Source organism: Leishmania mexicana, chromosome 3 (genome assembly GCF_000234665.1).
Source record: "Leishmania mexicana MHOM/GT/2001/U1103 complete genome, chromosome 3".
NCBI lineage: Eukaryota > Euglenozoa > Kinetoplastea > Trypanosomatida > Trypanosomatidae > Leishmania > Leishmania mexicana.
In genome coordinates, this window is record NC_018307.1 from 42960 (window position 1) to 56388 (window position 13429).

At 62.8% G+C, this 13429-nt stretch overlaps 6 protein-coding genes across 6 annotated transcripts; all 6 read left to right on the plus strand.

Moving 5' to 3' along the window:
- Positions 1 to 50: 50 nt before the first annotated feature.
- On the plus strand, positions 51 to 632 carry LMXM_03_0170 (hypothetical protein; the record flags this gene model as incomplete). Its single annotated transcript, XM_003871639.1, has 1 exon — positions 51 to 632. The coding sequence occupies one exon, from the start codon at positions 51 to 53 to the stop codon at positions 630 to 632; it is 582 nt and encodes a 193-aa protein (XP_003871688.1).
- Positions 633 to 1615: 983 nt separating this feature from the next.
- Positions 1616 to 3163, plus strand: LMXM_03_0180 (conserved hypothetical protein; the record flags this gene model as incomplete). The annotated part of the gene is made up of 1 exon (XM_003871640.1): positions 1616 to 3163. The coding sequence occupies one exon, from the start codon at positions 1616 to 1618 to the stop codon at positions 3161 to 3163; it is 1548 nt and encodes a 515-aa protein (XP_003871689.1).
- Positions 3164 to 4073: 910 nt separating this feature from the next.
- Positions 4074 to 4706, plus strand: LMXM_03_0190 (putative U2 splicing auxiliary factor; the record flags this gene model as incomplete). Its single annotated transcript, XM_003871641.1, has 1 exon — positions 4074 to 4706. One exon carries the CDS (start codon positions 4074 to 4076, stop codon positions 4704 to 4706), a length of 633 nt encoding a protein of 210 aa, XP_003871690.1.
- Positions 4707 to 6454: 1748 nt separating this feature from the next.
- Positions 6455 to 8071, plus strand: LMXM_03_0200 (delta-1-pyrroline-5-carboxylate dehydrogenase,putative; the record flags this gene model as incomplete). The annotated part of the gene is made up of 1 exon (XM_003871642.1): positions 6455 to 8071. The coding sequence occupies one exon, from the start codon at positions 6455 to 6457 to the stop codon at positions 8069 to 8071; it is 1617 nt and encodes a 538-aa protein (XP_003871691.1).
- A 1927-nt stretch (positions 8072 to 9998) lies between these two features.
- On the plus strand, positions 9999 to 10862 carry LMXM_03_0210 (putative protein kinase; the record flags this gene model as incomplete). The annotated part of the gene is made up of 1 exon (XM_003871643.1): positions 9999 to 10862. The coding sequence occupies one exon, from the start codon at positions 9999 to 10001 to the stop codon at positions 10860 to 10862; it is 864 nt and encodes a 287-aa protein (XP_003871692.1).
- A 1113-nt stretch (positions 10863 to 11975) lies between these two features.
- Positions 11976 to 12902, plus strand: LMXM_03_0220 (conserved hypothetical protein; the record flags this gene model as incomplete). Its single annotated transcript, XM_003871644.1, has 1 exon — positions 11976 to 12902. One exon carries the CDS (start codon positions 11976 to 11978, stop codon positions 12900 to 12902), a length of 927 nt encoding a protein of 308 aa, XP_003871693.1.
- Positions 12903 to 13429: the final 527 nt, after the last annotated feature.

The window sequence follows — 13429 nt, forward strand, 5'->3', positions numbered from 1 at the left end:
AGCGACATACCTTCAAGGACATCAACGAGTACGCATCCGACACGCCTGCCATGTCGTCACCGTATCCGCCGCCGACAGCTGCCGTGACGGACAACTCGCGAGACGGGGCATTTCTCGAGAAGGACTTGGCACTCCTGATGGCAGCACTGCGGCTCAACAACAGCAATGACTGGGCGGGAAAGCCGCAGCAGGAGACATTCCGCGTGTACAAGACGGTGCCGCCTGTGGTTACGGACCAGCCTTCCTCCTGCAGCGTGGATGTGGGTGACGCCGCAGCACGAGATTCATCGCCGCACGACCCTGATAAAAGCGATGCCAGCAGTGACTCTTTAAACGCTCTCATGACTGACTACGTGTATGCGGTGCGCGCCTTGCGTGCCTTTGATGCACGAATGGTAGCCGACGGCATCCGTGAGAGCGCCACTGCAGAGACAGGTCACACGGGAGGTGGAGTGGCGGACGCGAAGGAGGAGGCAACGACACCTTGCAAGGCAGCCGCCGATGGTGGCAGCTCCTCGGCAGCTAACACCAAGCGCTCTGAAGTGGCGGCACCGGTTGAGATGGCAGAGTTGCTAGCGGCGCTGGATCTTCTGCCATCTCTAACGATAGATGAGCAAGGAGAACAGAGCTGAAGGACTTGCTCACTGCGCATGTCAGTGCCACCCTTTCTCTCCAGCCTCCCGTCACTACCGACGTCTCTGAGGCACTTCGCTGCACCTCCTGTGCTCCGTCGCTGCGGCTCATGGTGTAGAGCCCCCCGCCCCCACCCACTCCACCCCTCCTCCTGCATGTCGGCGAGTCGCGGCGCTGAACAGAGTCGTCGTATGGTTTTTCGCCTGTTTCTTCTCTGCATCGCCCTTCCCGTGGCAGTGACAACACGCACACCCACAGGCCCTAACTTGCCAAAAGAGTCCTCTCTGCTGACGGCGTCCGTGCATCCAATGTTGCTCTCCCCCTCGCGGCCACCAATCGTGAAGCGGTTGCTCCCTTCCAGGGCGCATTACTTCCTCTACGGACGACTGCGGCTAGGCCTGCCGCGGCGAGGAGCGTAGGCGTCACGGTGCGATCCTGTGATGCTGCCCACGCCGGGTGTGTGCGCGACATACTTCCTGCTCTTCTTCTCCCCTCCTCGCAAGGCTGGACGCGCGAGCTTGCGGCCACCTAAGCGCCTCCCTCCCTTCCCTGAATCCATCAGAAGGATAGAAACAGAACGGCATGTGCCGAAGCGCATGCAGGCGGGCCCGTGTGTGCTTCACAGGCCTTCGCTTTCCACAGCGTTGCCGCTGCAGCGTGGTCATCATCGCCGACGATGCCGCCATTATTCCCTGCAGGACAACATCACCCAACTCTATTGAATGTGTTTGCGTCTGCCACGCCAACGCGGAAAGCCACTGCATCGTCCAACCCGAGCACCTTACTTTCACAAACCGCCAACGGCGTCCGCTGCAGTCCCCCAGACCTCCCTTCGTCGTCTACCGCCGCCACGATCAGCAGCAGCAAGGAAGCCCTCTCCCTCCCCCAATGTGTTGATCCACCCGCGAGTACGACGCAGCCGCCCAGCACGAGGGCGTTCAGCTGCTGCTGCTGCAGCGACGACGACGACGAGGGGACGGACATGCTCCTCGGCGAGCTTCTCTTCGGCGCCGATGGAAGACGGAGTGCCGATCTGTCTTTTCCGCGCTGCCCTCCTCCTGCAGCGCCATCTGCCTCACTCGACATTGCCGCACCTGCGTCTGGAGCTAAGCGGCCACGCCTGCGCCGCAGCCGCCCGCCGCAGCACCTTACGCAGACAACCTTGGATCTCGGCCGGGCGGAGCCAACGATTGCCACGTGTTGCCCGCTCTGCCGCATGTTGTATACTGCCGAGAACGACGAGGACGCCGCGCTGCACAGGCGCTTCTGCCGAGAAGCGCGGCTTCGTCGCCGCGGCTGTGGCCCATACGATGTGCCGTCGTCCTTTACTGGTGCTTCCCGCTCGCAACGCGCTCGGACGGAAACCGCAGCGAGTCCGCTAGCGTCCCTGTCACGTCCGGCAGCGGTGGCAGTGCGCATGCTGGAGGAGCTGAGTGGTGCAAGCTTGGGATGTTCATCCAGCCCTTTGCTAGCGAGCACCACAGCGACGGGACGGCGAGGTGGTCCGCGTCGTCGCGAGAGTGGGGCTCGCGGGGTTGCCAAAGCAACGTACACGACGACCGGCACGCCGAATACGGCGGCAGATGCCACAGTCTCCTTGTGCACGTGTGTCCTCCGCCCGCTTTCGCCGTCCTCCTCGTCGCCCCACCTCTCTTCACCGATGGCGGTGTTTCGCATCTCTTACAACGCGTGTGGTGTGACGGACAGCAAAGGAGACTGCACGGCGCTCAGGCTGTTGGAGCTGCTGGGCTTCACCCCAGTTGTACTGCGCGCCGCCGCCGAGGGTGCAGCTGCCCCGCAGACGGCGTCGTCGTCTGTCTTGTGCGAAACCGTCTCTGTAGTGCCGACGGTGAGGGACAGCGCTGCGTCGACTGTTCATGTGGTATGCGTGGTAGACACCCTGCTGCGGCTGCTGCTGTGCGCCGTGGTGGGGGAGTCGCGGAGGCGGGAGCAAGATCCAGAGCTGTGCGTGGAGCGGCGCGCTGACGGGGCAACGGTGTGCAGCACACGTCGGCACTTCACGCACGGCGACGTAGCTGGGCTGTGGGTGCTCTCCCCTGCCGAGCTCAGCGCCGCGCAGAAAGCATGGGAGAAGAGCACCGCGGCGCCGTTTGCATCGACCCGTCAGATGCTGGAGAGCTTGTTTGGTACGCGCACAGGCGGTGGTGCTTCATCCTCGGCACGATCAGCCGCCGCTGACGTCACCGAGAAGGCCCACGAGCGGTGTCAACAGGCGACTGGGGTCGCAATACATGCGCTGGCCGAATACCTCGTGTACGGCAGCAGTCTGTGCCCTTCGCGACAACTCTCCTATTCACAGGCGGCCCTCGCAGCGGCAGAGTGCCTGGGCTCCGGCTTTATGGAGCAGAGCTTGGCAGTCGCTTCCTCCTGCTGCCCCGCCGGTGCTACGCCTACACCACGCGAAGACATGGCAGAGCCGCAGCCGCTGTACACACACGGCGACGGCGACGACGGAGGCAGCGACAGTGACGACGTCAACGAAGATGTCAATGGGGTCAGCGGCGAATGACAAGTCCGCCGCAGCGGCGTCTTCATGGTTTCTGAAGCGCGATCGGCGCGTGAGTGGAGGAAGGGGCTCTGCCACGACGGTGCACGCGGTGTGTTGCACGAGTGCGCGTCTGTGGTATAGCGCGCATAGGAGAGGTGTTCACACGGTAGCGGCCGCAGCATCCGCGTGCCCACCCGCTCACCCCCCCCCTCCTCCCCGCCGCCCTGCATAGAACATGGGAGTGTGCTGGTAACGTTTTGGACCGCACCTTTGCCGCGGGCACGCACACGCACGCATGCACCGATGCGCGTAAGCATCGACATAGATAGCTGTCACCCTGCGCATGCACAGAGGTCACGGATATAAATAGATTCATGTATACATGCATATATATATATATATATATATACGCGGAATGTGTGCACGCGATGGAAAGGCGGCCCACACGTGTGCGTTCTGTGACACGCCCATCCACACAGGGGCGGCCCATGTGTGGATGGGGTCTGCCCGTATGCTCTGCCTCTCCCTCCGACCTCTACTGAATCTCCCCTCTTGCCCGCGTGAACGATGCACCCCTCACCCGTCTCTCGCCCTGCCGCCGGAACACCCACGCATACACGGCGTGATGCGCATACGCACGTGCGCCTTGGCATCTCGGGAGGGAAGAGAAGCGCTGGGTACCATAACACACACACACACACACATACATACACACATACAGCTACACCGAATTAGCGCCACCGACCAGACCCTCTCTCCCTCGCTGCCAAGTCGCCGTTCCTGCCCCTCTCCCTTCCCCTCAGACTTTGCGAGCGCCGCGTCCGCCCTGCCCTCACGTGGACACTGACCGACGTGGCTGGTGCACCTCCATAGACTGTGCGACACTTCATCGCCGTCACGCCCACGCGCGCACCCGCGTCTGACCAGCGCCATGACGGCCCACGTTGATCGCTGCGCCTTCTTCTCCAAGATGGGTGCGTGCCGGCACGGCGATCAGTGCACTAAGCTACACTATCGCCCCGACACATCGCCGACGGTGCTGTTCCCTCTGATGTACCCAAACCCGCACGCCATTGCGCACATCAAGGACCGCGAGTGGACCTTCGAGCTGGACAAAAAGTATCTGAAGAAGCATTTTGAGCACTTTTATAAGGAGGTGTGGCGCACCTTCATGGAGTTCGGCCGTATTGCCGAGCTGCGCGTCGTGAGCAACCTCGGCGATCACCTCCTGGGCAACGTGTACATCCGCTTCGAGGATCCGCAGGTCGCCACGCGCATCGTGAAGGAGCTGCGCGGCAAGAAACTGAACGACGTCATTGTGCTGCCTGAGCTGTCGCCTGTCACGAACTTCGCCGAGGCGTGCTGCAAGGAGGATCTCGAGAACCGTTGCCAGCGCGGTGAGCAGTGCAACTACCTCCACATCATGAAGGTGTCCCGCCGCCTCCTCGAGAAGCTTGAGAAGGAGCAGTCCAAGTACTGGAAAAAGAAGGAGAAGCGCCACGAGCATGACAGCGGCGACCGGAAGCGTAGCCGCTCGCGGTCGCCTGCTGACACGCGCTGGTAGAGCCGCCTCGTGCCGGATACCGGACACGTGCCTGCTTCGGGTGAAGAAGATGCGCATAGGTGGGCCCGCGCAGCCTCTTCACATTGTGAGCCGTTTCTTCGTGAGGTAGGCATCGCTGCCCCCGATGACGGAGGACAGGGGAGGGCACACCCACCCACCCACACACACACACACACACACGCACTGAGAAGTGCGTGGCATCGCAGGGCCCAGTGCACGCACACCCCACTCTGTCCGTCTGTCCGTGTGTGCGTGTGTGCGTTTGGGGGGGGGGGGGCAGGCAGCCCCTCATCCCTGCCAAATGCCGAGCCACTTCGGGTGGGGCGGGGGCCTGAGTGGGCCCGTTTTGCTGTAACGCGCGTGCCCATGGCTGGCATCGCGCCATGCGAGAGGGGGCCGGTGGGTCGCGTGGTGCTTGAGCTCTCGGTGTGTTGTGTGGCAGCGGGACGGTGTGGGCACACGCGGCAGGAAAAAGAAAGGCGCTGCTGTTCGGGGAAGCCAAGCCCGTGGTGGAGTTTGTGTGTGCCTCTCCAGGTGTGGAGTACGCGCCGCCGCCCCCGCCTCTGCCATCGGTCCCTCTCTCTGTCGCTCAGCAGTGGCTTAACTAATCCGAGCGGAGTGAAGCGGGAGCGAATGCCGCGGCATCGGTGGTGGTAATGTTGGTGCCGGATGCGACGGCAGCGGCGGAGAAGGTGGCAGTATGCGGGTGCTTCAACCGCCCCCCCCCTCTCCAAGGTTTTCTTCCGCCTCTACGGGTGTGCGTGCGTGCGGGTTTTGGTGCCGTTCATTTCCGTTGGTTTGATTCTCCACCAGGCGAGCTAACACACACACACACACACATGCATACATACGCCTCATCAAAGCGCCTTCACCCCCCCCTTCCTACCTACACCTACACCTCCCCCTTGCCCTCGTTGAATGGGACTAGCAGCGTGGAGAACGGGATGCGAGGACGAGGAGGGGGCGCGTACACGTCTGCAGAGGTGCATGCAGGAAAGGCAGAGCGCACCAAATTGGACGCCTCTGCATGCGTACAGAGAAACCCGGTGAAGGCCGTGTACAGACTGAGGGAGAGGTGCCTGTGGTGGCGGGAAGAGGACTGCCTTGGTGTTTGGTTGTCTTTCGCGCGGCTCCATGCAGCAGGGACAGAGGGAGACGCAGGCCCCATGCCGACGATGACACCATATGTCACCGCCACCACACGTTGGCTCCTCTGGTCGCGTAAGGATGTAAAACGGACGAGCTCCGTCCTTCTCTCGTCGTGCGCCACTCCACGGCGCTGAGTGGGCAGTCAGGGAAGCGTGGTCGTCATCCGCTCTCTCGCTCGCTCTCTGCCTGTCACACCGTTTCAGAAGCTTACCTCGCACTACCTCCCGCATCGCCGTAGGCACCGCACCAGTATGCGTACATGCTGCCTCACCGCTCAACGCCGACTCTCTGTCTCTGTCTCTGCCCCCCCCCCCTCCCTCCCTCCCCGTCTGCGCTCGCCGACACGCACGCGCACCGCGGCGACGTGACACGTTCGAACATAAAGAACGACGACAGGAAAAACGTCTCGGCGCAGCCTCCGGCGCACACCAAGCACGCACACACACAACACTCCCCCCTCTCCTCTCCCCCAGACTCTCTCACACGGCCACCCTCGCCCTTACACCAGCCCTCCCAACTCGTAAGCAGACAGGATGCTACGCCGTACCGTGCCCTGTGCCTTCGCGGCCTTCAAGTCCCCGCCTGTGCTGAATGAGCCCATGGACAACTTCGAGCCGGGCTCTGCCTCCGCGAAGGGGACGCTGGAGGCCTGCACGGCGGCTCGCGGGGAGGTGCGGGAATGCCCCATCATGATTGGCGGCAAGCCGTACACCTCCTCGAACATCATCAAGGGAATCATGCCCTCAGATCACCAGGTGCAGATCGCCAAGGCCTACAACGCGACGCCGGAGCTCGCGAAGAAGGCTGTGGAGGCGGCTGTGGAGGCCTCCAAGGAGTGGAGTCAGGTGCCCTTCCGCGACCGCGCAGCCATCTTCTACAAGGCGGCACACCTCCTGTCAACCAAATACCGCCACGAGATGCGCGCCGTGACGATGCTAGGCCAGAGCAAGAATCCGTGGCAGGCGGAGATCGACTGCGTCGCCGAGGCCTGCGACTTCATCCGCTGGAACATCCACTTTGCTGAGGAGCTGTACGCACAGCAGCCGCGCTCCGTCTCGAACAGCGGCGTGTGGAACACGACGGACTACCGTCCGCTCGAGGGGTTTGTGTCGGCCATCACGCCGTTCAACTTTACGGCCATCGCCGCGAACCTCGCTGGCACGCCGGCGCTGATGGGTAACACGGTGGTCTGGAAGCCGAGCCCGACGGCGGTGCTCTCGAACTACCTCATGTACAAGATCATGGAGGAGGCGGGGCTGCCGGCGGGCGTCATCAACTTTGTGCCGTGCGAGCCGGCGGTGATGGACAGCGCCGTGAACGCCGACCCGCGCCTCGCCGCCGTCGTCTTCACGGGCTCGACCCGCGTCTTTACCGAAATCAACAAGAACGTCTTCAGCCGCCTCGAGACGTACCACAACTTTCCGCGCATCTCCGGCGAGACGGGCGGCAAGGACTTCCATCTCGTCCACCCTTCCGCCGACATGAAGCACGTGGCAGCCGGCACCATCCGTGGCGCCTTCGAGTTCCAAGGACAGAAGTGCAGCGCGTGCTCGCGGCTGTACGCGCCAAGGAGCTGCTGGGAGCAGCTGAAGGCATTGCTCATCAAGGGGCAGAAGCAGGTCAAGATGGGCCAGCCGGACGACTTCAGGAGCTTCATGTGCGCCGTCATCGACGAGACGTCCTTCAACAAGAATAACAAATACATCGAAATCGCCAAGGCGGACCCGAGCACCTACGAGATCGTTGTGGGGGGTAAGTGCGACAAGACGAGGGGGTACTTCGTTGAGCCGACCATCATCGAGACGAAGGACCCGCGCGCGCAGCTCATGCGCGAGGAGATCTTTGGCCCCGTGCTGACGGTGTTTGTGTATGACGACAGTAAGCCGGGGTACTGGGAGGAGGTGTGCAAGCTCGTCGACTCGACCACGAAGTACGGCCTGACCGGTGCCGTCTTCTCTCGCGAGCGAGCGCCGATCAGGCAGGCGGACAAGCACCTGCGCTACACGGCGGGCAACTACTACGTGAACGACAAGTGCACCGGTGCCGTCGTTGGCCAGCAGCCGTTCGGCGGCTCGCGCCTGAGCGGCTCAAACGACAAGCCGGGCGCCGGCCAGTTCGTCACCCGCTTCGTCTCGGCCCGCTCCATCAAGGAGAACTTCGACGTGACACCCACCATCTCGTACCCGCACCAGCTGCCTGATGTGTACACGCTGTAGTGGGGCAGCGGCGCCAGGCTGGCCATCACAGTGGGCGCTGCGGCCTGGATGTGCATTCGAATTCCGAGGTGTCGAGAGAAGCGAAGTAGAGCGGCCGACAGAGAGGCACTGTGGAGGGGGAGCACAGGCTCTTCACCGGCTTCTAGCACGCCATGTGTGACATCGACGTTTTCGTCGCCCCCCCCCCACGCCGGCCATCGATCCCGCAGCCCCGTCGAGGTGCGCGTGTGAACGCGCGTGCCTCGACGACGCGGCGAGACGAGGAGGGTGTTTGAGTGGCGCACCACACACCGACAAGCGAGTGGAGACGGAAAATGAAAACGATACCGCTTAAAGTTATTTTGAATCCCGCACGCACACGCACACACGCGATCCGCCGCCTCTTCCGTAGCCTCGCTGTCAGGGCCCATCCTCCCCTCATCTCGCGCTCGCGCACGGCCCTGCCTCGTTCCCTCATCCTTCTCCGTGTCTGTGCCACCCTATGTATGTGTTTGCGTGTGCGTGCAGGTCTGAGCTTGATGGCGCGCCCCACACGCGCACCATCACGTTCCCGTCTCCCTCGCTCTCACTCCGCCCTCTGCGCTTCCATGGTCCCCCCGCTTGGGTGTATGTGTGTCGGGGGAGGGGGGTGGGCGTGTTGGTCTTTCCTTTGCGAGGAGGCGCAGAGCGGACGGTGATGCGAGTACGTTGAAGGGCTGCCGTGGCGTGGTACGCGGAGGGGTGGTTAAGGGCACAGCACAGTCGTGTGGAGGGGGAAGGGCCGAGAGGCGAGCCGGAGTGTCTCTCCCGCCCGCCCGCCTGCCCCCTGTCCGTGTTCTACGTGTTCGTCTGTTCCCCGCGTGATGGCGGAAGCCGTTGAAGCGTTCGAATGCTAAGTCGAATGGAAGAGGAGGAGAGGGGATGGGAGGAGACGCACAGGCACGTGCGCAGCGGCAGACGCGCGCGCGCACACACACATACACGCTCGTGACACGACGCCGAATCGAAAGTGGATGCGCGCAGCAGCGACGCGGTGGAGGCGCAGTGACTAGACGTAGCAGAGGCACGTTGGTGTGATCGCCCGCACTTGTGTCGCTGCGTGAGCTTATGGCGCCGTTTTGCATGCTCTTCCGTGATGTTGTTGTCCGCCTGCGCTTGCACCGCGACCCCTCACATCGCTCGCGGCTTTTGATTTCCGCATTCTCTCCTCGCCCGTGCGCACGAACGCGCGGACATCGACAACGCGTACGCTCGTAAGCATTGGAGCAAGTACCCGCACCAGCGGCAAGAATAAAGGATCATCGGGAGGGTGCTGCACAGTCACCACCAACCACCAACCACCAACCACCACCGCCCCCTCCCCCCCCACACACACACACTCATCTCCCCATCCGTGCGACGCGCCTTTTCCTGCCTCCCTGTGGGCCCCCTTCTCTTCTATACTCACTGAGCTGGTGCTCGCATCTCTCATCGCCGACTGCGCGGGCTACCCCAGTGACGCTTGAGGAGACACTCTTCTCCTGCTGCTGCTGCTGCTTCGACCCTGTGGTCGATCGCGCCCCTTCTCCCCTCACCATCCCCTAGCCTGCATCCGTGAATAGGCGGGGGGTGGTTCGCGCACGGCAAGTCCAGGCAGGATCGGCATCGGCTACGCGTATTATCGCCAGAAATCATGCAGGAGTCGAACACACTCATCTTCGACGTCCCGGACGCGTTTCAAGTGGAGTCGATCATCGGCCAGGGGGCGTACGGCGCAGTCTGCAAGGCTGTCTTCTGCGATGACCAGATCGCCGTGAAGAAGATCCCGCACTACTCGCGCAGCGAGGACACGGCGCGCCGTGTGCTGCGCGAGATCGAAATACTGCAAAATCTGCAGTTCTGCGAGCAAGTAGTCGGCTGCCGCCTCTTCTTCCGACCCAAGAGCGAGGAGAAAGACGTGTACGTGGCAATGGACTACATCCCGGCCGACCTTTCATCTGTAATCAAGAACGGCGCCATCACGCTTGACGAGAGCGTCGTGCGGTACATAACGTGCCAGCTGCTGCTGGCACTGCGCGCGCTGCACCGCTGCAAGGTGCTGCACCGCGACGTGAGCACCCGCAATATTCTGATCCACTACAACTCGCAGGTGTTCCTGTGCGACTTTGGCCTCAGCCGCTTCTTCGACCCGGATGAGCAGCTCAGTTTCGGGGTCGTGACGCAGTGGTACCGCGCGCCGGAGATCATCCTCGACGCGGCCTACAGTTACGCGAGCGATGTGTGGAGTGTTGGCGTCATCCTCGGCGAGCTGCTGCTGCGCCGCCACCTGTTCCCTGGAAAGTCAAACGACTCTGCGAATCAGCTGCAGCTCATCTTTCACCTGGTCGGCACGCCCTCCAAGGATGTCTTCGACGCGGATCGCTCCTTCGGCCGCGCCAGCCAGAACGCCAAGAACTACGCGCTAGCTTACATCGAACGCCGCCCGTGCCCGTCCACGCTAGTGAATCTCTTGTCCACCGCACCGGTGCTGCACCACTCGACCATCGCCGCAGTGCCGCCGCTGGCAGTGCAGCTTGCCGAGCAGCTCCTGCAGTTCGACCCGGCCAAGCGACCGAGCGCCGACGAGGCCCTGCGACACCCGTGGTTTGACCCGTGCCGCGCCTTCATTGAAGAGGTGGTGCAGCACCAGGACGAGGAAGAAATCCCGGTGTTCACTCAGACGCAGAACATGAACGTTGAGGAGCTGGTGAAGCGCATCGAGGAGGTGGTGCCGGTATTCTCTGAGGATCTGCTCGTGGAGGACGACGGCGGCGGTGCCGCGAACAGTGCGTAGGCAGGCATCCAGTTTTCTCCACTCCCTCTGTGTGTGAGCGGCGAACCGGAGAGAGGTGGCGTGGTGCCTGCAGCAGGCAAACCATCGCAGGGGTGATGTTGGTGTGCCCCCTAGTCGAACAACACGATGGAGCCAAGCAATGCGCGAGAGAGCAACGATGCACATGAAGGAAAAGAAAGCAAGAGAGGTGAGGGACAAGCCGCGGTGTGGCTGAGTGTGGCGGCGATCGTGGCCGGCGGGGCGACAATCCCCACCCATGCGGCCGGGAAAACGGCAGGGCGAAGCAGAAGCACCAGAGAGGGAGCGAAAGGATGGTGCCTCGAACCAAACGACAGGAACAGCCGGAGAGGAAGAGGGGGAGAGGGGGCTTCCATCGCACGCGTCTTCCCCCCTCCCCTTGAACCTTCACCAAACACCATCATCATCCCGCTCCTGGTAATGGTGATGATGACAGCTACGGGTGGCGCGTTGCCGTTGTTCCCTGAGCACTCTTTTACTGGCATCGGCTCTGTCCCTCTCTGCCGTCTGTGTGTGTGTGTGTGTGCATGGTGCCCTCGGCTTTTTTGCCCACGAGTGTTCAGCCAAGACCGGACGACCTCCGCCCGCCCCCTCCCCTCCACGCACCCTCCACTCCCTCTGCCGTGGTTGTATCCGCCAAGCCTCAAGCTGCCCCTTTATTTGTGGACCGGGTGTGCGCGCACGTGCACGTGCACGTGTGCGTGTACGTGTGTTCGCATGCTCCGCCTCCATCCCACCCCTTCTCCATCTACAATCTCTTCCTCCTCTCCTCTCCCCGGTGGCGCAGAGCTTTCTGTTGACGAACGTGAAGTCAGGAGAGCAGTCGGCTCTCGCAAGCGCCGCCTGCTCTTCCAGCGCACGCGGTTCTCTCTCCCGCTGCCCCACTCGCAGCGGCGGTGCTGATTAGCTGGCTGGCTGTGTGTGTGTGTGTGGTGTGTGTATCGCAGGGTGGATTGCCTGCTAGCAACACCTTCGCCCTCCCCCTTCACCTGTGTCGTCTTCCACCCGCAGCCGCTCTCCCCGTCCCGCTCTTTGCGAGTTGTATTAACCGTTGTCTTTTATTCTTGGACGTGGTAGCCGATGTCGTCCCCAGCGATGCTGCGCACCAGCAGCGTGCTGCTGGACAAGTCGATGTTCGCTGCGAAGCGGCGTGTCATTGTGCCGATCCAGCCCACACCCGGCTACCCGGCGCACTTTATCAAGGCATCCTTCACGACGGACCCGCTCAAGGAGAAGCAGAAGGCCCGCTTCTCCTCCGGCGGTGACGCGATGCGCGAGGTGCAGGACATCCCTAAGCGGCTGGAGGGCCAGCGGTCGCGTGCCGAGCTCACGTCGCGCGGTGACGAGGACTTTGCGGCGCTCATCGAGTTCATCCAGGGCGCCTCGTACGACCAGCTCATCTCCGGCCGCCGCTTCAGAAAGATTTATGAGAAGCTGTCCGAGAACGACGACATGTTCGTCTGGCTGTGCCATACCGCCATGGCGGTACTCAACCCTGGCGACATGCGCTCGCGGCTCATGCACAATCACCTCAAGGCGCTCGCGGAGGCCGTGGCGAGTGGCGAGATGACCCAGCGAACGGCGTTTCGTTTCTTTGAGTCCGCCGTGCGCAGCCCGGCCTACCGCGAGATCGCAGCTCGCCAGCTGGAAACTGGCGCGGCTACTCGCCTGGCAGGCTTGGCAGCGGCGGCGGACGTGATGCGCGAGATGGGGCTAACACGACGTCCCATGTCGTCCTACTTTGAGCTGTATCAGCGCATCGTGGAACGCAGCGAGGCCATGACACCGTGGGGCTTCCCGCCCCTCTTCCAGTTCGAAGAGCGGCTGGCGCTGGAGCCGCGACTGAAGTTTTTCTCGCGTGCGGGGCAGCAGCAGCTGGAGCGACGCCGGCGTGGGTCCATCTTCTCCCCGCACACAATCCTCCAGGGGCGGCGCATCTTCTGGATTCCGCCGACGTGGAACCGTGCTGGCCGCTTCATTGGGCCGCATGTAAACCTGTACCCCGGTCTCACGCCTGACTAAGCCAACGGCGTCAAGCGACCGAGATGCTCAGGTGTGTGCGTGCGCACGTGCGGCGCGTCGAGGACGGAGGGGGCGATCGATGGCCTCGACGGAGGCGGTACCGGAAGCGCCCGCCTTGCCCTCTTCCTGTGTCTGACTGTGTGTGTGTGTGTGTGTGTGTGTGTGCTCGCGCACCATCTGCGCAGCCGCTGAGGTGGCGTTAACGGATCTTCCCGCATCGAAGGCTCAGAGACAAAGGACGCAGACGTCAGCCGTGTCGTGCGTGTGTTGAGTTGCTACAAGTCGGGTGGTAGTGTGAGAGGCCAACACCTGCGAAGGATCCGCGGCTGGCACGGCGGCGGTGGGGGCAGGCAGGCATCAGATTGCTCGCCTGCATGCCTGCCGTCCGCCTCCACAGCCGCATGGACACGCCTGACTCCACTGCATTCGCCTCGCCTCGCCTCGCCTCCCTCTCCACTCCACAAGCAACACCTGAAGCTGCATCACACACAACCGCCGCACTGTAAAACGGGCCCCCCCCCCCTCCC